The sequence below is a fragment of the Chionomys nivalis genome, chromosome 11, assembly GCF_950005125.1.
Source record: "Chionomys nivalis chromosome 11, mChiNiv1.1, whole genome shotgun sequence".
Lineage (NCBI taxonomy): Eukaryota > Metazoa > Chordata > Mammalia > Rodentia > Cricetidae > Chionomys > Chionomys nivalis.
Window position 1 is genome coordinate 80,546,499 of NC_080096.1, and position 22,179 is coordinate 80,568,677.

Sequence of the window (22,179 nt, forward strand, 5' to 3'; positions counted from 1 at the left end):
TGCATGTACACCATGTGCTTGGGTACCACTGTTTTGCCACCTCTGGACTCAGTGATCATCTACCGTTGCTTGTAATCCCTGCTCAAGTGTGATTTGGATTCTATAACCTCATTTCTGTCTGCATATGGAAGGCACTGTGAGGCTGGGCCAAGTGTTTTCCATTAAGAGAACAGTTTTTGAAGGACTAAACCACAGACAGTGTGTTCTGAAGAAATCGCTGGCCCAGTATCATGGACAAACTTCCCAGCAGCAGCTTTCAGCCTCAGAGAAGCCTTGGCCAAAGTTCTGACCTCCCAGAAAAGAGCTCCACCCATATCATTCACTCCCTTGTTCCTGCTACTGAATTAGACTAAGGCTAAGGGAATCCTGGGTCTGTGGCCACAGTCTTTTCATTCTCCTAAGGTTTCAGATCGTCCCTGATGCTAAGCTAGCTGAAACGCTGAGGGCTGTACACTCACGTAGAGGAAGCCCCAGTGGAAGCTAGACAGATGATTCAGTAAGTAAAGGGGTTTACAAAATAAGCCTGGCAACCTGAGTTCATCTCCTTAGAAACCGTGGAAATAGCCAGATGAAATGGCAACAGTATGTAATTCCAACACTCCTTCAGCAGGATGAGAGACGGAGGCAGAATTACCTAGACGTTCATGGACCAGCTGGTACAGTATGCTCAGTGCAGCAGAGAAACAAGATAAACCTTGCCTCCAACAAGGTGAAAGTTGACAAACAGCTCACAAAAGTCAAACTCTGCCTACCACATTTGCACACATGAATGCATATAGACACAGATGCACAATTAAATAATTTTTTAAAAGAGGAAGAAGAGCAAAGATAAAGGAACTGTGACCTTTGTCCGTTTTCACATTTATTTTTCCTTCCAGTATAGTTCTGCTTCTATGTCTGCTTCCTTGACTGACATGTGACTTCATTAATAGCAGTACAGAGCTGTCCATCACTGGTCTCTGAAACTCTACTAGTCCTAGGCTGTCCCAAGGCCTATTATCACATTCAACTCATTTCTATTGAAAGAAAAAAAAAGAACAAGTCATTTGTAAATAAATTAAGTGACAAGTCTCTGGGACAATTGGCAGTCCGGCTGACATATTCCTGGGTGCCAATTAAAGCACCTGGACCATATCTCAAATAGAGAATGACTTGCCAGTGCTGAAATTAGAGCCTCGGCATTCAGAAGGGTCTTGTCAGTTCAAGTTTTATTTCTAGGTTTTTTCACTCTGAGTGTGTTGGACTCACTCAAGGGAAAAAAGGGTCAGATGTCCTTGGAAAACAAATCCAAACTAAAGGTTGTTTCCTGGCTCTTAGCTCTTCCTGACACATTCCAAGAAAAAATTCATGGATGCTGGGAGGGACAAGTGGTAAGAAATTTGTAGACCAATTTCAAAGCCTGCGTTAGCAGCCCCATGCTTGACCTTCTCTCCCCTGTAAGCCAGAAGAAACTTTTCCTGTAATACCTTAAGTCATCAAACTGATGTGGAAGCAAATCGTATCTGCATTTAAGAAATATGGAAGCATCGTTGTCTATCCAAGTCAAGGATATTCCATGTATATACCTAAGTCAAAAACACATTTCATGAGCTACTAATCATGATGCCACCAGTAACTAATTCAGAAGTGTGTCTCCAATCACGTAAGGCTATCCAGATAAAGATGATATGTGCCTAAAACTGAAACTCTGTATTGTTTATTCTCCAGCTGTGACCATGGAAAATATTCAAAGATTAACTCCTTTATCTCACAATGCTCTTCGGCTTGTGGAGAGATATATAAAAATAACCCTTAATAAGTCTCATGCTGCTTCTTAAAGCTTAGTCTCCATGTTTGGATGTGAGCATTCTTGTCACCAACTCTGCCATCCATCAGGTACAACAACACTTGTTTCTTTGGAGACATGAAGACAGCCCCACACCTGGGTCCCTGAGCTTGATTTAATGTTGGCTTCCACAGCTATGAGTAAAGAAGCACGAGTCATCAGCCTCCTACAACACACGATCCAGGCCCTTTATTACTAGTTGCTTCACATAAATCTAAGAGTCTAGGTGGCTGGAGAGATGATGGCAGCATTAAGAGCACTTGCTGCACTTCCAGGTGACCCAGCTGTGGTTCCCATAATCATCTACAACTTGAGTTGTAAGAGTTACAACTCCCTCTTCTGGCCTTGATGGTCAACAGGCATTTATGGGGTATACTGAGGCACTTGGAGGTAAACATTCATGCATGTAATAAATTTTTTCAGTGATAATCATCTATCTGTGCTTTAGGGTCTTTGTAGGTTAAATTGTCCTTCCTGGAATTACGAAAGCACAGTTATCCGAACTTGACCCCCCCATGTCTAAGCTAAATCTCTCAAACTGCAATCTCAACTAATTTCTCCAAAGCCTGCCTTCACAGGAGACATAAACCAGCCAGTTATTGGTATGCAGAACATTGTGCATTGGTAACATAATTATTTCTCTCTATTTCTATCCCCTAGACCACATATTTCTACTTCTAACAAATTGATCTTCACAAGGCTTACTTTCTCATACACCAATGATTTCTACAACTTTTCTGATCTTGGTCCAAGTTGCCACTGAATTTGGACTGGATTCCACTAAGAGGTCAAGTTTTGGCTTAAGCAAAAGGAATTATCGGGATATATTCTTGCTAGGCTGTGATCCCAAGAGTGCAATAGAATGACAGAATGACATGTCCTCTTGCTTAAGTGTTTATAATGGGCCAGACAACATACCCAAGCTCCAGTATGGATCTCTAATCTTTAATCCTCTCTGGGGTGTGTGTGTGTGTGTGTGTGTGTGTATGTGTGTGTGTGGTGCTGTTGTTGTTGTTGTTACTGTTGCTGCTGCTGCTGCAGAAGAAGCCAGAAGTCAATCTCAAGTGCCTTTCCCCAGTTTCAGTTTCCTCAGGAGCCCTGGAACTTGCCGATAAGGCAGGGTCTCAGGAATCTATAAAGATGTGCCCCCATGTCCAGCTCTGGGGATCAAATTCAAGTCCCTGTTCTATCATGGCAAACACTTCACTGACTGTACCATCTTTGAAATCATTTTGACCCCTATCTTATAAGTGAGGTCCTGGGTTAGAGGATAGCTACCTTGCCCAAGTTACTGAGCTAGAAAGAGCTTAGATATGTTTTCGACAACACTAGAGCTGTGATTGAGTTTCCCAGGTCACAGAAGATTCCCAGTCTTCCCAATCCTCAGAGCACCATGAGCTGATGTGAAAGGCACCCCTCAAAGACATTGTTTCTCTGCTACATAGTGAAACAGCCTCATTCTTCCCACATTATCCTTAAGTCTTAATTTGGGGCCTTAATCAACAGCTCAGGCATAGGCCTTCAAGCAATAAAACCACAGGTAACTTTATGTCAAGCATGGATACGAAGTTATGAATGTGAATCATTATTTTTAAGTCTTAAAATCAGCCTGAATTTAGCTAGGCACTCATATTTCCAGTCAGTAACTTCTCAACTACCTTTGACATTTCCCCGTGCCTATCTCCTGTCTGTACATATGAATGGCTATGTGACAGGTGACAATTCCTCGCTCCTATCTCCTGCCTCAATTCCCCACTCCTATCTCCTGTCTGTACATATGAATGGCTATGTGACAGTGACAATTCCCATCTCCTGTCTCCTGTCTGTACATACGAATGGCTATGTGATAAGCAAACGAGAAAACTTAGCAGCCAGACTTACTTGCAGATAGCTTTCTCCACACTTTGTCTCATATGATCCTCACTACCTAAGTCTCATCCTTTCTAGTAATTCACACTCTGTCATTCCTTGGACACTTCCTTTGTTTTTCACAGCCATAAGCAATTTACTCCTGTACCCAGAAAACAAACCATCGATATTGTTGTTCTTTGTTTCCTAAGCACTGAAGGAATCATTCCATTTTCTTCTGTCCTGCTGCTAAGTCGGAGAAGAGTAGACACTTGGTCCTCCATTTATTTCTACCACCCGCAGAACTTGGGTTGCTAGAGAAAGTCAGTATAAATTCGGTCAGTACTGGTCAGTCTGAAGTCCATGATGCTCATGGACAGACACTTGGTACTCTATCAAGCTCTTCTTAAGCCGAGACTGTGGGGTGTCCTGGGAAGGTAAATTGAGGAGACGGGGATCTCAGGTGCACAGAAGGCAGGCTATGGAAGAGCCACGTGACTAGGAAGAAGCAGTTAGAGTTAAAACCTCATTTTTCCTCTGAGGTCTTCACCTTACCCTATGTCTCCCGTGACAGAGAGAAACAGCACTGCTTACCTCAGCTTGGAGACTCAGTAATTATATCCAGGAGTCACTGAACATCTCCCGGAGCTAAAAGCCTTCACAGCACCATAAAAATTCTCCCAGAAGGCACTACTAGTAAACACTGAGAGACAATGAATGGCTTCTACATAACGTTCTCATTACATCAGTCTTTTACCCTGCCGTTGGCCATGATTTTCAGTGTAAAAAGTGAAATAAGGCTGGGATTAAATAATTCACCCATGTACCTAGAGATAATGGGGAGACACAAACCCATGCCCGCATTATTCTTACATTTTCTCTTGTTTTTCTGTTCTCTACTATCTCTTTAAATTTCCAAAAGTTGAATAATGACTAACATTCCTTCAAAATTGTAAGATTCTTCTAGAGGACATAAAAGCTTCAGACACATGAGACATTAAACTAAAGTTTACCTGGAATTGCAGTCACTACACAGCATGCATTAGTGGCAGACACAAATAATCATTGTTTCCCTTTATTTACAGATCGTTCTTCCAAGAAGACTGGGGGCATCCAACTATATTCTATTAAGTACATCTGAATATCAAATTCTACTGGAAGTTAAGAATCCTATAGATCTAAGGACACTTAGCCAATCCAAACTCCATCATGGGGGCCATGACCTGGCTATTGCCAGGCATCTTTCTAGTTTCACTCGTCCTCACTTCTGAAGGTGGGGTCCTCAAGAAAGTCATCCGGCACAAGCGACAGAGTGGAGTGAACATGACCCTGCCAGAGGAGAACCAGCCAGTGGTGTTCAACCACGTCTACAACATAAAGTTGCCCGTGGGCTCTCAGTGTTCAGTGGATCTGGAGTCAGCAAATGGGGAGAAAGACCTGACCCCCACGCCAGAGTCCAGTGGAAGCTTCCAGGAACACACAGTGGATGGAGAAAATCAGATTGTGTTCACACACCGCATCAACATCCCCCGCCGGGCCTGTGGCTGTGCCGCAGCTCCTGATGTGAAGGAACTCCTGAGCAGGCTGGAGGAGCTAGAGATGCTGGTATCGTCTCTAAGGGAGCAGTGCACCATGGGTACTGGCTGTTGTCTCCAACCTGCAGAAGGTAAAAGCCGGGGTTGATTGCCCCGTTTCTGTGCAAATGGGCAGGGGGAGATGAGCATAAAAGGATCTGAGTGGTTTCTAATGCTGGTTTCCTGAGAAACTAGACAGTCAAGGTGTTCATTAAAAACAAAGAGGTCACGTCAATGTGAAGAGTGCAGCCATTTCTCTTCTGCTCTTCAAAGGGTTATGGTAATAATAGTTCTGCATCAATTTTCCAGCCTTTGAAAAAATCTGCTTCTTAAAACCCTATTTCACTTTAATTGTATCTTTTAGGTTTAATGGTCTGGAGAGTTGGCTCAGCAGTTAGGAGTATTTTCTCTCCAAAGGAACTAGGTTCTATTTCCATCACCTACGCAGACACTCACAACATCTGTAACTCATTCCCAGGGCATCACCATCTTTATCTAATCTCAGCATACACCAGGCACTCACGTTGTACATGCGCATGCATGCAGAAAAAGAACTCTCTACATTCAAAACAATCAAATAAATAAATCTAAATGTTCAAAGATTTATTTACTTTACTATTTTGTGTGTATGTCTCCAGGTGAGTGTGTGCACATATGTGTGAGTTTACAGGTATGCACTCTCGTATATGTGCGTTAAGGCCAGAAGAGGGAGTGAGAAACCCTTTTCTATCACTCCCTGATTATTCCTTTGAGTCAGCATCTTTCCTTGAACCTTGGGCTCTCATTTTCTAAGCTAAGCTACAAACCAGCAAGCCCCAGTGCTCCCCCGTCTCTACGGAGAGATGAGATTATAGGCACATATAAGACACACAGCTCTTAGGCACTGGGATCTGAACACTGCTCCATGTGATTACACGGTAAGCACTCTTAAATGTTGGGCCATTATCTCTTCAGTGCCCACTTTAATTACATCTCAGTCAAACATGTTTGACCCTGAAATCTAATTCTTAGTTACCCTAAAATGTCTGAGAAAACACAACACTCCTTCTCCCAAGGGCACTCTCCCCAGGAGACTGCAGTAGCCTTGTCAATTCACTGTACAAACAGCTAAGCAAAGGATGCCAAGGGGGTGAGGTTCTCAGGGTCCTGCTGAGTTAGGTCTTAAAGAATGTTCCACAGCCCTGTGTTCTTACAAATTCACATTTCTACCTGGCTGGGGCTGAGTCTGCGCTCATCAGAAGACAGTGTTGGAAGGTGACAGAAAACAATGTGATGATGTGAGTGTGGTCTGGTCAAGGCTCATATATGCAGTAGACACTGAGAGTATCTTGTATAATCTTCCAAATAACCCTTCAAGATAAGAGTTAGCATCCCTCTGTAAATAAAAGAACTGGAACTTAAAAGCTGATCGGCTCTCACAGGATAACTCGATGACAAAAAAGGACAGAGAATTTGGATGTGCCTGGTTATCTTCACTTCCCTTGAGGAATATCCTGGGCCATTGAGTGTCCAGGCATTCTGCTGCTCTGGAGCTATGTTATCTCCATTCCCCCAAGGTCCATAGAACTACAGAAGCTTTAACTTCAAATCAGAAATAGGCATCTGCTTCTACCACTTAGGAAATATTATGAGAAAAGATCTTGATAATGAATTGAAGAAGACCTGACCACCATAGGCAAGGAGTGTTGAGGCTTCTAAGGCAATTTCTAAAAATTTATCTTTAATAATAAACCAATTAATTTTCTAGCCATCAACTCCCTTGTGGATACAGGGAGATAAGCAAAAAGATACAGTAGGTTTAATGAGAGTGTGTTCGAATGAGAATTCCATCTTTTTCTCTCCATGCCAGTTGATGCCTAAGGACGCAGTGAATTTGGGTCAGGGTTTTCCATGCAAGTACAAGAAACTGCTCTGATGGTACTCAGCTCAATACCTGTTATCTTCACTGCAGGCCGTCTGGACACCAGGCCCTTTTGCAGTGGCCGAGGTAACTTCAGTGCTGAAGGATGTGGCTGTGTTTGTGAACCAGGCTGGAAAGGCCCCAACTGCTCTGAGCCCGAATGTCCTGGAAGCTGTAACCTCCGAGGCCAGTGCCTCGATGGACAGTGTGTCTGTGACGAGGGCTTCACTGGTGAAGACTGCAGCCAGCTGGCCTGCCCCAATGACTGCAATGACCAGGGCAGGTGTGTGAATGGAGTCTGTGTGTGCTTTGAAGGCTATGCCGGGGTGGACTGTGGCCTGGAAGTCTGCCCAGTGCCCTGCAGTGAGGAGCACGGGATGTGTGTGGATGGTAGGTGTGTATGCAAAGATGGCTTTGCTGGTGACGACTGCAACGAGCCCCTGTGCCTCAACAACTGCTACAACCGTGGGCGGTGCGTGGAGAACGAGTGCGTGTGTGACGAGGGCTTCACGGGTGAAGACTGCAGTGAGCTCATCTGCCCCAATGACTGCTTCGACCGCGGCCGCTGTGTCAATGGCACCTGCTACTGTGAAGAAGGCTTCACGGGTGAAGACTGTGGTGAGCTCACCTGCCCCAACAACTGCCAGGGCCATGGCCAGTGCGAGGAGGGGCAGTGTGTTTGCGACGAGGGCTTTGCTGGTGCGGACTGCAGCGAGAAGCGGTGTCCCGCCGATTGTCACCACCGTGGCCGATGCTTCAATGGGCGGTGCGAGTGTGATGATGGGTTCACGGGGACTGACTGCGGGGATCTGCAGTGTCCCAATGGCTGCAGTGGGCATGGCCGCTGTGTCAATGGGCAGTGTGTGTGTGACGAGGGATACACTGGTGAAGACTGCAGCCAGCAGCGGTGCCCCAGTGACTGCCACAACCGGGGACGCTGTGTACAGGGCAAATGCATCTGTGAACAAGGCTTCAAGGGTTTTGACTGCAGTGAGATGAGCTGTCCCAATGACTGCCATGGCCATGGCCGCTGTGTGAATGGCATGTGCGTCTGTGACGATGACTACACTGGGGAAGACTGCAGAGACCGGCGCTGTCCCCGGGACTGCAGCCAGCGGGGCCGCTGTGTGGATGGACAATGCATATGTGAGGATGGCTTCACTGGCCCTGACTGTGCTGAGCTCTCCTGCCCTAGCGACTGCCATGGCCATGGCCGCTGCGTAAATGGCCAGTGCATCTGCCATGAGGGCTTCACTGGCAAAGACTGCAAAGAACAAAGGTGCCCCAGCGACTGCCACGGTCAAGGCCACTGTGAGGACGGCCAGTGCATCTGCCATGAAGGCTTCACAGGACTGGACTGTGGGCAGCGCTCCTGCCCAGGTGACTGTAACAACCAGGGACAATGTGTTTCAGGCCGCTGCATCTGCAGTGAAGGGTACACAGGGGAAGACTGCTCTGAAGGTGAGTATCAGCGCGCTGGCATCAAGTGGTCCTGATGCTGTATACACCTGATGCCTGTCAGACGATATTTGCATTTGTCAGCACACCGATTCTTTTTATGCATGCCATTAGTGTATTTCTGATAAACATATACTCTTTCTCTGACTCTTTGAGGAGGCTGTGGTCCATCTCTTAGCACAGGGAAATCTGGGCTCAAAGGCTCAGAGAAGTGGTATTGTTCTCCAAAAGACTATGAGCTGGTACTTAAACTTGTCTACCTCATCTATATTTATTCTACTATTCAATGTCCATTGCTAAGTATCGGCTTCCTTTCCTTCTCTGCTTTGAAGGGAAGTGATAATCAGCTAAACTGACTAGGCACTGCTGTTAAATAAGGGAACCTATTAATGCAGTCTGCTAAAGAATAGTTACTGGTTACCTGGGAACTAGATCTGCCCTCAAGTTTTCTTGTGTTCCTAGCTTTATCTAAGGTCTGTGAGCATCTCCCAAAAGAAGACTGTTCCAGAAATTAGCACAAGCAGAGAGCTAGCATGTACAGTGTATGTTAATGAAACATGGGATAAATGAAGCCCCAGCAGAGAACAAAAAGACTCATGGTCCATGACAATCTCTGTATTTCTCTCATCCTCATATCATGACGGAGAACATCTGCCAAATGTAGATAGGAACGAATAAATCGTTCCGGCATCTAGTATGGCTGAACTGTGCAAACTTAGCAAAGAGATGTGAGCTCCAAATCTGATGTGGGCAACTGCAGGGAAACTTTTGGGCCTCACTGCTCACATCTGAGGAACGAAAGAGTCTGGTTAGACAAGCCCTCCAAGACACTCACAGGAGGCAGGCTGAGATGCTGCTGTCCTGCACCCATGGTCTAAGTCTAAGCGTGGCCTCAGAAAGTGGAGAAGTGGGGCAGAAGGAAGTACGTCACATGCCATGCTAAAAGCAACACTCTTGCTCGGCATGAAGACAGTGAACCAATGGGTTACAAAGCTACTTCTGTTGGTAAACCCACCAGATCTGCAAGCCCAGCCACTACAGAGGCTGAGACAAAAAGATCTCAAGTTCAAGAAACAGAGGAGGGGAAATTTGCTTATAAAGAAAACAACAGATCTCTTTTAAATATTATTTTAAATTTATTTATTTTATTTTAGGTGTATTAGTGTTTATCTTACATTTATGTGTATGCACCACATGTGAGCCTGTACCTGCAGATGTTAAAATAGGACATCTGATCTCCTGGAGCTGGAGGTTAGGGGCTGTTGTGAGTCATCATTGGGTGCTCCTCTGCAAGAGCAGAAGTACCTAATGTCTCTATCCCATTGGCTGATAGAACTCTCAACCTAGAATACACAGGACTCTAGGTTTGAACACCACTAAAAAGAAAGATGAACCCAAAGGAGAACTCTGGCTGAGTCTAGAAGGTCGGGAGAACATGCTCCAGGAAGAGACAACTTCACGTCTGTATTGCAAATAGTAAAAAAGATGTGTTGAGGGAATTAAACCCATAGGGCACAATAGGTGTACACTTGACTCCCAGTGTCCTTTCTTATCCCTTCCAGTATCCCCTCCCAAAGACCTCATAGTGACAGAAGTAACAGAAGAGACTGTAAACCTGGCATGGGACAATGAGATGCGGGTCACCGAGTACCTAATTATGTATACACCCACCCATGCTGATGGTCTGGAGATGCAATTCCGTGTGCCTGGGGACCAGACTTCCACCACCATCCGGGAGCTTGAACCAGGAGTGGAATACTTCATCCGTGTGTTCGCCATCTTGGAGAACAAGAGGAGCATCCCTGTCAGTGCCAGGGTTGCCACCTGTGAGTAGGCAAAGGACTCTATACCTGGCCTTGGCCTGGCTGTGGAGCACTTCGCTCGCTGTTTTTGGTGCTCAGTACATGCTAACAAATCTCACCCAATGAGACAGAAGCATTCGCTTATGAGGAAACTGAGGCTATGCAGCTATCATCTCGTCTCAAGCCCACAGCTAAAAGATGGAGCTGAGCTTTGACCTGGGCAGTCTTGGAAAAGAGTAAATCTTAGCCATCTCACCACTGTTTTATGGAGTTCTGTTCTATCAAATTCACTGTCTGTTTCCTGTTGCTCCCGTAAGAGTCTAGCATCAGTGTAATGACTTTCATGCCTGAATAGCAATCCATGGCTAGAAACCAGCCCTTACTTGCTTAGTAATGACAGCATTGGCCTCTCCTTCTGACTATACACTGCATGCCAGGAGTCAGGCCAGCAGACTTCGCGGAACGCATCATTCAATACTTGGTGCATTCCCCAGGGCACACACAGTTCATTACCACCTTCTCTCAGGAAAAGAAATCATCTCGATGCTTTGTGTAAATAAACCCTGTCCTAGGCCACGATGTTATCAGTTGTCAAGTTAGATGTTGGTCAATGTCTGTCTGATTCCAAACAACATTACAAATTGACAGTCATAATATTAGTCATAATAGGGACTTTCACATTTTCTTACAGTATATAGTATGCCAGAAGAGCCTTTAAGTAGACCACAGATCTGATTATAAACCTCAAAGTGACAGCTGATCCACACAGGTTTAATGGATCTCTAAGTGCATGGCCTTTTCCAAGCACCTTGTCCTTTCTGAAGTCCTATTTGTGCTGTTCCTTGCAGATTTGCCTGCACCCGAAGGACTAAGATTCAAGTCTATCAAGGAGACATCTGTGGAAGTGGAGTGGGATCCTCTAGACATTGCTTTCGAAACGTGGGAAATCATCTTCCGGAATATGGTGAGGGGCTCCATGGTGGAGGAGCGTTTGACATAAACGATCTGCAGCATGACATTCATGTCACGCAGCTTCCTTAGCTGCATATGGGAGGCTGGACACTATCATTTTGTGTGTTCACATACACATCTTAAAGGGACTCCCCTACTGTTAATAAATAAAAAAACACCTGGGGATGAGAATCCAAGCAAATGTAAATTAAGTCATCTATAGGTGCCATCTTGCAAATCTCTGTTTGGAAGCCACAGAACCAGAGACAGTCTGTCCCATACAGTATCTCCTGGCATGTCACAAATTTGAGAAGATCTCCCCAAACCCCAAAGAACAGTTAAAGGAAGTTGTTGGTCATAGCTTGGGCCCTGTTCCCAATTATCTGTGAGAACATGGACAATCTACCAACTTCTCTGATGATGACATGTCAAGGGAAGGGTGGGTGGTGACTCCCACTGGGTGCCATTTGACAGGGTGACGAAGGGATGAAATCAAGAAGCATCCTCTTATTTCCATATTCTCAGCATCTAACTTCCCAGTCTGCTGGGAGGGAGAGGAGACACCCAGTGAATGAATGAAACAAAAAGAAGAACTGAATAAAGCATGGGAATGAAGAGATGTCACTGCTTCTGAATGTTAGCGCTGTGCTTCCCTCTTACAGAATAAAGAAGATGAGGGGGAAATTACCAAAAGCTTGAGGCGACCAGAGACCTCTTACCGACAAACTGGCCTTGCTCCTGGGCAAGAATATGAAATATCTCTGCACATTGTGAAAAACAACACCCGAGGTCCTGGCTTGAAGAAAGTGACCACAACCCGTGAGTATCACCTAAGACCTGAGATAGGGCTGTATCTCATTACGCCTTCTGGCTTACAACATCTGACGCAGCACCTGCATCAGTGAGAATTTGCTTACTAGTACAAAGTCCATATGGAGAGCCTCAAATGATAATTCTGCAGGTTTGTGATTTGGCATTGGGCTCAGCTGTGTAGGGTTTGTCCTTGACAGGAATCACGCATGCATCTTTGTGGACTGGGACTGTTGTGTTTAGAATAGTCACCTGTGATCCTAGAACTCTGGAGGCTCAGGCAGGAGTACTGACATTAGTTCAAGGACACCCTGAGCTCCATGCTGACGTCCAGGATCGTGTAAGCTACAGAGTGAGACACGGTCTCAAAAATCAAAAGCAAAGCATAGCAAGATGGTGATTTCCTGCTCTGTGAAGTGTTGGCATGCTGGCGTGGCTGTGGAGTAGACTCCAAACTGACATTTCTATCACTCCTGTCAGAGCAAATTCTCAGGTCAGTCCGAGTGTGAGAGACATAGAAACACAAGCATCTCCTGTCTGAAGCACCCCAAAGTCACATTCTCAGAGACAGTAGTGCAGAAGGAGAAATCACTGAGATTATCACAAGATGTCTACCACATTATCTCATTTAACACTAATGCCAAGTCTCCTGTGACAAAAGCGAAACCTGTATTGTATTATGTATGAAGAATAGTGACCAAGCGTTGGAGGATTGAGTCACTTTAACACCATGCAGTTCAGACAGTCCTGGTCGGGACTCCAAGCATGGCTGCCTTTTGAACCAGCCTTGATTATACTCTGGCTTTTGCAGAATGTTGATTTCATGTCTCAGTAGAAACCTAAATAAAATTTTACCTGAAGGTCTGGAGAGATATTTCAGTCAGAAAAGCAGTGGCTGCACAAGCTGTGTTCAGCCCACAAAAGTGACATAAGAAGCCAGGCATGTGGATAAATAATATAATCCAAAGCTGAGGGGTGGAAAAAGGAAGAATCCTGCAACTTGCTGGCCAGGCCAAGGCTATCCAGAGCCCTGTCTCAAAAAGCTATACACACACACACGCACATACTCATACACATTCACATATATACAGCTTACACACACATACATTCAAACATACATATTCACATATACTCACACTTTCACAAAGTCCATCTCTCTCTCTCACACACACACATACATACTTTTACAAATCCACATACACTCATACACAGACTCACAAACACACATTTTTCAAACACATACACACACATGCACACATATACACAGCTTTTACTTGGTACTAATATCCTTAGAAAATCTTGGGGTGAAATAGGATTTAACACAACTAGAGACTTTTATGGGATATAACTGAATTTGGAATTGTTCTAACGGGAAACTTTTTAAATAAAATACAAAGGAAGAATAGAGAAAACAGTCTACATTGTTGTTTAGTAAGAAAATGTCTGATTTTCTTCAAGAGAACAGATGTGCCAACTCTTTGAGAAATTGACTCTTGTTGGCAGGGACTTGCTGAGAAAGTCAAGTCTGTTGACTTACGGCAAGAAGGAACACCACCCTGCACTTGTGTGCTTGCACATTTTGCATAGCTCAGGGCCAATTCAGGAAATGATGTGCTTTGTGAGCGAGTGTTTTCCATCATCCTGACAAGAGCTCTCTGTGGTAGGTACAAGGCAGGTACTGACAGGAAAGGAAACCATCAGATCAGCAACAAGGCAGCGGGAAGATCAAGAAAATGCTTATCCATTCTAGGGAAAGCATACTGGAGAGACAATTGGCTTTTCTTTTACCTACCTTCTGCTCTTTAATCCAAATTTGAGACTTGATTGTTATATATTCTGCTTATTAAGGACAAATGCCCAGCCTTTGAAGTTCTAGAACATGTAAATACCAACATTGATGGACACACACTTTCTTGTTCCTTTTGCATAAGTTTCTAAGATTTTCTTCAGAAATGAAAGAACCTTAACCTTTGTTACAAAACATGTTTGATTCTTTCTCTCCTATTTATTGTGATCTTTCTTGACACATAAATGCTGATGAGATACATTGTCCTGGGAAAGTGAAAGGGTGGGGTGGTCCTGAGTTTAAATTCCTCTCACCATTCTCTATCACTTTAAAATATCCCAGCTCTTTAAGTCTTGGGTACAACATCTGGAAAAATGGATTCATAGCATCTTTCTCATGAAGTTGTCACAAGAATAAGGCACCAATGGCACAGATCCATGAGATATGACTGATGCAGAGTGATGTCAGTCTTCGTTGTCAGTATCCTTAGCCACAATCTAACCTCCTTAGCAATTTATGTGGCTTTGCAACTGACAACTGAAAGGCAAGGCAGTGTCACCACCCATGATAACATCATTTTCATGATTTGTGGACTCCTTAACCACTAGCTGATACATAACCACTTAGACTTCAAAACTGGACCATGAAGCATCCTCATAATCTATCAGACACTGGTACTCTTTCCATACTCTGCATGAGTACCAACTACCTCTGTTCAAAAGTGCTCATCAGATGGACGCTGAAAACATAGACTAAACTACTTTTAAAAAAATAAAGACCCACATTAAATGCCCAGGATGGCCTAAGGATCACAAAAGCCAAACATCGTTTTCTGAATGAATGTATGACCCAATCTAAATGTATCCAAACTGTAAAAACGTCTATAACGAGCTAGTGAGATAAGTGTTCTATCGCAAAGCTTTCTCGGGGAAGTAGCAGCTACAAAGCAGGGAGGATATGTGCACCTGGTTACAACAGGGATAATAAGGGTCCTGGCTAGGCTGTAATTTATGAGACACATTGGAGAGGATGGCCAGGAAGGGGTTAGAGGAGGAGGGCAGTCTCGGGAGATGAAGCAAAGGACCAGCGTTGGGGGTACACGCAGGTGAGGAAGCCTGGAATCAAGGTGGATGGGGCAGGAAATGGGTTTAACAGGACCACACAGGACACCCAGGATGAGGAGACAAAAATGGGCAAGGCTTGAAATAACAATAACTCCTGCCCTAGTTCTTTTGTCAAAAACAACTTTAAGGCTGACAAAGTGGCCCAATTAGGGCCTGAGGACTTGAACTCAACCCGCACGTCCCGCATATTGGAAGGAAAGAACCAAGCCCCAGCAGCTGTCTTCTGAACTCTACAAGTGTGCTCTGCATGTGCATGCCCCCCCCCATATACACACAGACAAATCAATGCAACAGAACATTTTAAACCCACCAGGAAAGTCCATTTTCTCATGTCTCTGCTCCGCAATCCTAACAGAAAAGTTGTCTGTCATCCTGGAAAGTCTGTCTAATAACTCAGACATGGCTGAGGAGAGAGCTCAGTTGATAAAGTCTGTGCCTTGCAAACAGGACGACTTGGCTTCTCATTAAAGAGCTGGATTTTATGGTGTCCTCTTGCAGTACCAGTTCTGAAGTGCAAGCACCTAGAGATAGGTGGATCCCTGGAGCTCACTAGCTTACTTGGTGAGTTTCAGGCCCATGAAAGACTAGGCCTCAAGAAAATAGGTGGGCTTCCCCGACGAATGTCACTTGAGAGTGTCCTCTGGCCTCTGTATATATACATATACATACACACTCACTCACACTCACACTCACGCACACACTCTCACACACACTCATACACTCCACTCACACACACTCACACACACTCACACACACTCTCACACACACTCACACACTCTCACACACACTCATACACTCCACTCACACACACTCGCACTCTCACACACTCACACTCTCATACACACACACTCACACACACTCACACACTCGCACACACACTCACACACACTCACACACTCACACTCTCACACACTCAGACACTCACACACACTCACACTCTCACACACTCAGACACTCACTCACACTCTCACACACTCAGACACTCACACACTCACACTCACACACACTTACTCACACTCACACACTCACTCTCACACACACTCACACTCTCACACACACTCACATATACACACAACTCACACACACACACACACGTTCCTTCAGTTCAGGAGAACAGAAGCTGCTAGCAGTAGTGGTGATGGTGGCAGCAGACAAAGGAAGGACTTCCGTCATGGAACTGCTGTGTGCCAGGCTCCGTTCTAGATGCTTTACAGGCTTCATCTCTTTTACTATTTGTGAAACAAACACACAGGCCCTCAAAGTAGATATCATGGTCCCTCCATGTGACTTGTCAGACAGAAACCAAGACTCACAAGGGCAAAAGAAAGTAAGGACTCGTTATGAACCAAATGTCTCCCGTGGTCTGTGGCAAAGCACTCTAAAGCTACTCTTCCCCTTGTTGGTCACAGGCCTGGATGCCCCCAGCCAGATCGAGGTGAGAGATGTCACAGACACCACAGCCCTGGTCACCTGGTTCAAGCCTCTGGCTGAGATCGATGGCATCGAGCTCTCCTATGGTATCAAGGACGTGCCTGGAGACCGCACCACCATCGACCTCACACACGAAGAGAACCAGTATTCTATTGGGAATCTGAGGCCTGACACGGAGTATGAGGTGTCCCTTGTCTCCCGCAGGGTGGACATGGCAAGCAACCCTGCCAAGGAGACCTTCACCACAGGTGAGAACTGCCCCACTGACAGGTGCAGAAAAAAACAGGACACCACCCCAGAGAGTCCTGCTCCATTCTACCTGTGAGTCCTCTTAGGCTCATGTGACCCTGAAGACAGTCAAAACAGCCTTCCCACCTCTGAAATTGATAACTTTTTTTTCAAAAAAAGGCTTAAATAACCTTCCAAAACAAACCTAAGCACACATGTACATGTGTGCATATGTACATACATGTGTACATGTATGAGGGGGAGAGAAAAGGCAGTGAGAAGGAGAGTAAGGAGGGAGGGGCTGGTCGGATACTCCGGACAAATTCCTAGTTAAAATGTAGTGGCTCGGTGGTAAAGCATTTGCCTGACAGCTTAGCAAACGGCATTACTTCAAGGCGTCCATCCCGTCCATGCCCTACGGGCGTTCAGGAAGAACCAGTGGTCATCTCTAAGTTATTAAGAACCCACTAAGTCAACTGAACACTTTTCACACTCGCTCAGTTTTATTTGGGGAGCTTTCTGTTCTTCCGACACACAAAAATGGAAAAAAAAAATGCAGCTGATAAATTATTAAGAAAGGAGCCACACCTGTGCTCTTTGTTTAAATTCCTATATCAGCTACCAAGACAGGGACTGTGGGGAATTCTGACTTTTCCATCCATGGGCAGGTGCCTTTTGAACCTCTGATAGAAATGTCAAATCTACTGTCCTGGTGCCTGATGTAATACGAAGCCTCCTTTCTCTTCCTAAACAGGCCTGGATGCACCCAAGAACCTTCGGCGTGTCTCCCAGGCAGACAACAGCATCACCTTAGAGTGGAGGAACGTCAAGGCCGACATCGACAGTTACAGAATTAAGTACGCACCTATCTCAGGAGGTGACCATGCTGAGGTTGATGTTCCCAAGAGCCAGCAAGCCACAACCAAAACCACACTCACAGGTGAGCTCTGACAGAACAGGAGCTGGCGGCCAGGTGTCCCTATTTTTCAACCTGCCAAACAGTAGGGAAAAAGACCAGCTTCCATCCATTCCTCTTGCTGTCAATGTTCCAAATTAGTTTGCAACAGATGATGGGTGTACAGAAATCACAGTGGCCAGGGTCCAGCCTGGGTCACTCTTAGAGTTCCCTGAGACCCTGTCTGCTTCTAGAATGATCCCTACCTACACATTCTCTTTTAGGTCTGAGGCCAGGAACTGAATATGGCATTGGCGTTTCTGCTGTGAAGGGAGACAAGGAGAGTGACCCGGCAACCATCAATGCAGCCACAGGTGAGGTCCATGGGAGCCCCACCATTGCTGAGGTAGACAGAGCAGGCAAGCCAGGGCTGCTGATAGAAGTGTGTCACAAAACATAGGAAGTCGGAGGAGATAAGGGTCTCTAGGAACACAGAGTCCAAGAGAACATCCTAACACAACTCTCTAGAGAGGGAAGAGAATAAAGGAATTTGAAAGAAAAATTGGAATCAGACCTTATAAAAGGCGTAAATTTTTATTTTGTCAACCTACCCTTTCAAAATAGCTAGTTTAATTGGTACAAATATGAAGTTTACCTTTAGCAACTGAGAAAATACCTCTACCAGGCAAATATTCAAATACCCATATAGACAGTGCAGCCCCCAGATCCCATTGTATCCTATAGCACAGCCTTGGATAAAGACCAGCAAGGGCTAAAGGATTTGGAGCCACTGCTTCTTTCTTAAAGTATACTACCCCTCTGCCTCCCAGCAGCTTCCAGCTGACCTATCCTGGCACTGAATAGAGAGGAGAGGCTGGGGTGTGTGAGATGTAGATCATACCTGGTTGCATTTCCTTGGGATGCAAAATCTAGCTGTACATATACATACATAGTCTTTATTTATGTATACTTATAACATATCAATATGTATGCACTCTAATTTTGAGACAATTGTAGATATATATGCAGTTAATGAGATATCATTCAGAGATACGTCTGTATCCTTCACTCAGTTTCCCTCAAAGTAGCAGATTGCATAAAGAATAATTCTATTACTGGATACAAGCTCTTGGCTTTAGATTTCAGTAGTGTTGTATACACTGTGTATGTGCATATGTATGTGTGCACGCATATGCGTGTGCATATATGTGGACATGTGTGTTATTTCTGGGCATCTCATCACATGTAGGTTTGCAAAGGTATGGACAACAGAGACTCAGAATCATTGCACTGTATCCTGAGTACCCATGTTGGAATATCTCACAATGGCTGCTTCCCTCTTGCCCTCTCTGCACAACCCTTAGAATTCTATTAACACTCTCCATCACAGCTGTAATTTCACCATTTCACAGACTTAAATAAATGGAATGGGGCCAGGGAGATGATTCTGGCTAGGCTAATAACCAAAAATACAAGTGGGATGTATCCGTCCACCTTGGCTGCATCAACGAAATGCCTTAGACCAGGTAGCTTTATAAAGAGAAAGAACTCTTTCTCACAGTCTTGGTGCTGACAAGGAAGGTTAAAAGGGCTAGAAAATCAGTGCCTATTGAGGGCTCTCTGTCTTATCCATTGAGATGTCTGTCTTGACTCTCTCTCTATTCAGGTGACAGAAGGGACTGAGGTCATTCTGGGTCTCTGTGGTTAGGCCACTGAACCTAACCATGGTGACTTATGATGACCCTCACATCTGAATAGCATTCTTTTGGGCACTAGGTTTCAATATATTGGTTTTAAGTGTCATTTTTTTATCCTTTAGCATTCTTGAGACCAACTGTCTGTCTCTTGGAAGTGCTTTCTTAAGTAGCATTTCATAATTTAGATAAACTACTCCACTTTCATTTTCCCCCAAATCCCGAAAGGTAGTATGCAATGAATGGCACCTGTCTATCAAAGGTCAGTCAGGCGACTGTCCTGCAGCTACACACCCCTTGTGATTGGCAATCTAAAGCAGGTCCCTCTTGATTCTCTCTCCAGAAATTGATGCACCCAAGGACTTGCAGGTGTCTGAAACCTCACAGGACAGTCTGACTCTATTCTGGAAGACACCACTTGCTAAGTTTGATAGATACCGCCTCAACTACAGCCTCCCCACAGGCCAGTCAAAAGAGGTCCAGTTGCCAAAGGATGCCACCTCCCATGTCCTGACAGATCTGGAGCCAGGGCAAGAATACACTGTCCTTCTCACTGCCGAGAAAGGCAGACACAAGAGCAAGCCTGCGCATGTGAAGGCATCCACGGGTAGGTCACCCTGAGCTTCCCCAGTCATCTGCTGACTTTGGGTGGCAGAGCTTTGCATCCATCAGAAGGTCTGAATGTGATGCCCGAGGGTGAAACACGCTCCTTTCTATCCTCATGAAGCACTCTCTGTCACACTGAAAGGGCAGCTTCCTTGTCTTTTATAAGATTGACTTTTCCTCCTGCTGTCAGTCAGCTGAACCAAGCTCCCTCACCACAAAATGCTGATTGTTGAGTATTTCTAGCGGGGAACTGTAAAACATGGAGAGCAGTGTTGCCTTCTTCACGGTGCTTTTTTCTCTCTTTTTTTTTTTTTAGAATGGTGTGCTCCATGGAACTCTTTAAATCCCTTAGTTCTCTTCCTTAATCTAATGACAACTTTACTTTTTCTTTTCATTACCTGAAAGATGCCTGGGATGTTGGGATTCGTTATTTGAACTTCTTCTTTGGAGTGTTTTTATTACAGGTCTCTTTCTTTCCTCAAGGTGGCCCAGGAGAGTCACACTTTTCCCCAGGCTGCCTCAGCACCCCCCTCACCTTCCCTTTGTTTCCAGTCACTAAGAGGTTCCTGGCTCTCCCAGGCTGATCCCAGTCCCTTCCAACTGTGTTAGCCTCCCCACCAATCTTCCTTCCTGTCATGTTTCTTCAGGAGCTGAGCTGAAGAGAGAATCTGGTGGAAAAATAATGTGTTATATGAAAAATGACACATTCAATTTGAGCCATTAAGTTCTCAAGATTCTTTAAGATTTGGCAAGTGGTAGTCTTCTCTTCCATTTTCATTAACAAGCATATATTAAGCAATATCTGCACACATTACACTCTTTGGGTGTTAGAGAAAGAGTGTGTCACATGGTCATCTGTTTCCTTACCTTTCATTAGTTTTCCCTTGCAAGCGTCCCTGACAGCATTAGCCTCTCACAGTTCAGTTAATCAAAGGTAGAGAAGCAGAATTAAAAACAGATGAACCTCAAAGTCCAACTCCAGTAATTCAGCTTCACATGTACCTAGTATAATGTTCCAAGTGACCTAAAAATATAAGAAGGAAGAAAATGTTCTTCTCCTTCCCCCCTTCCCCTCTTCTCTATTCTCTTCTCTTTCCCAGAATCATTATTTCAACCCCCCGAAGTCAAAGGTAGATGTTGCCAGATAGTTCTTATCTGTGGATACTGTGAGAAAGCAGAGGATCAGTGGCCCTCATGTGTTTTCTCCAAGGAATCCCCATGCTCCAGTCATAGCAGTGGTCCACATGCAGGCCTCTTCCATGATGTAGCATCATATTGAAAATATGGTTGATCTTTCTACACATAGTACTACCTGCATATCTTTCTCCAAAAGAAATCAAAATACAAAGAACTTTTCCATGGGATGGGTGGGCCTTCAAACTTTGACCTCTCAGACCCAGCATCCAGGACGTATGTCCTTGGCCATCATGTGACAGTCCACCTTGTATATTCGCCAAACCTGCCTCCTCCTTCAAGCCTTTGAACCTTTATACTGGTTCTCCAGTTTTCCACACAGCATTCTCTCTAGTCTCATTGACTTCAAGTGTTATTGAAAACAAAGGCATCCTCTGAACCCTCTGTGAAAGTCCCCACCCTGATCTACGCCTGATGCCTCTCCAAGGTTCCTTGGACACTTACTGACTTGAGAGTGGCAGTATTCACCTCATTGTCCCTGACCTTCTCCTCCCCATGATCAGAATGTAGGGACGGTCTCCTTGATCTGCTGTTGCCTGCAGTGCCTAGAACACATCCAAAGCCAGGGTTAGTGCCACGAATATCTGCAGCGATCCAGCAGCCCTGGAGCCAACATCACCACATTTGGTGTCTTTTTTTTTTCCTTCTCTGCTTTAGCAGCTGTTTAACACACTGCAGGACAAAGGAGAAGGGTAGTCCTTCTTTAAGCCTGTTTAATATGGACATTACAAAGAGAGAGGATCAAATGAGGGAGGAAGAGAAGCAGAGAGATCAAAGGAAGGTTGGATAAGAGAAAGGCAATGCTCCCTTTCAGCATGAAGGAAAGCTGGTGTGGCTAGCCATATTCTCTTGTCTGTTTCCCTCCTCTCAGCTCTCCCATCTTCTCATCTCTTCTCTCAGTTTTTCCTCTTCTCTTCTCTTCTTTCACATACTCATTAAGTAAACTCTGCCTAAAGCCAAGGCTATGAGTTCATTGTGAGCAGTAAGAGACACAGAGAAAGACAATAGGCAGAAGCCAAGGCCATGAAGCATATTTTCGCAACAATCTATGAC

At 44.9% G+C, this 22,179-nt stretch overlaps 1 protein-coding gene across 2 annotated transcripts in view; it reads left to right on the plus strand.

The window, feature by feature from the left end:
* Tnc (tenascin C) overlaps positions 1-22,179 on the plus strand; it is an 84,606-nt gene that overhangs the window by 17,500 nt on the left and 44,927 nt on the right. For both annotated transcript variants that reach the window (XM_057784148.1, XM_057784147.1), the window contains exons 2-10: positions 4,759-5,339; positions 7,199-8,608; positions 10,168-10,431; positions 11,256-11,371; positions 12,021-12,177; positions 16,488-16,757; positions 17,492-17,677; positions 17,917-18,006; positions 19,670-19,933. In XM_057784148.1, the coding sequence (XP_057640131.1) occupies positions 4,883-5,339; positions 7,199-8,608; positions 10,168-10,431; positions 11,256-11,371; positions 12,021-12,177; positions 16,488-16,757; positions 17,492-17,677; positions 17,917-18,006; positions 19,670-19,933 (3,214 nt within the window). In that variant the 5' untranslated portion in view covers positions 4,759-4,882. The remainder of the gene's footprint in view (positions 1-4,758; positions 5,340-7,198; positions 8,609-10,167; positions 10,432-11,255; positions 11,372-12,020; positions 12,178-16,487; positions 16,758-17,491; positions 17,678-17,916; positions 18,007-19,669; positions 19,934-22,179) is intronic.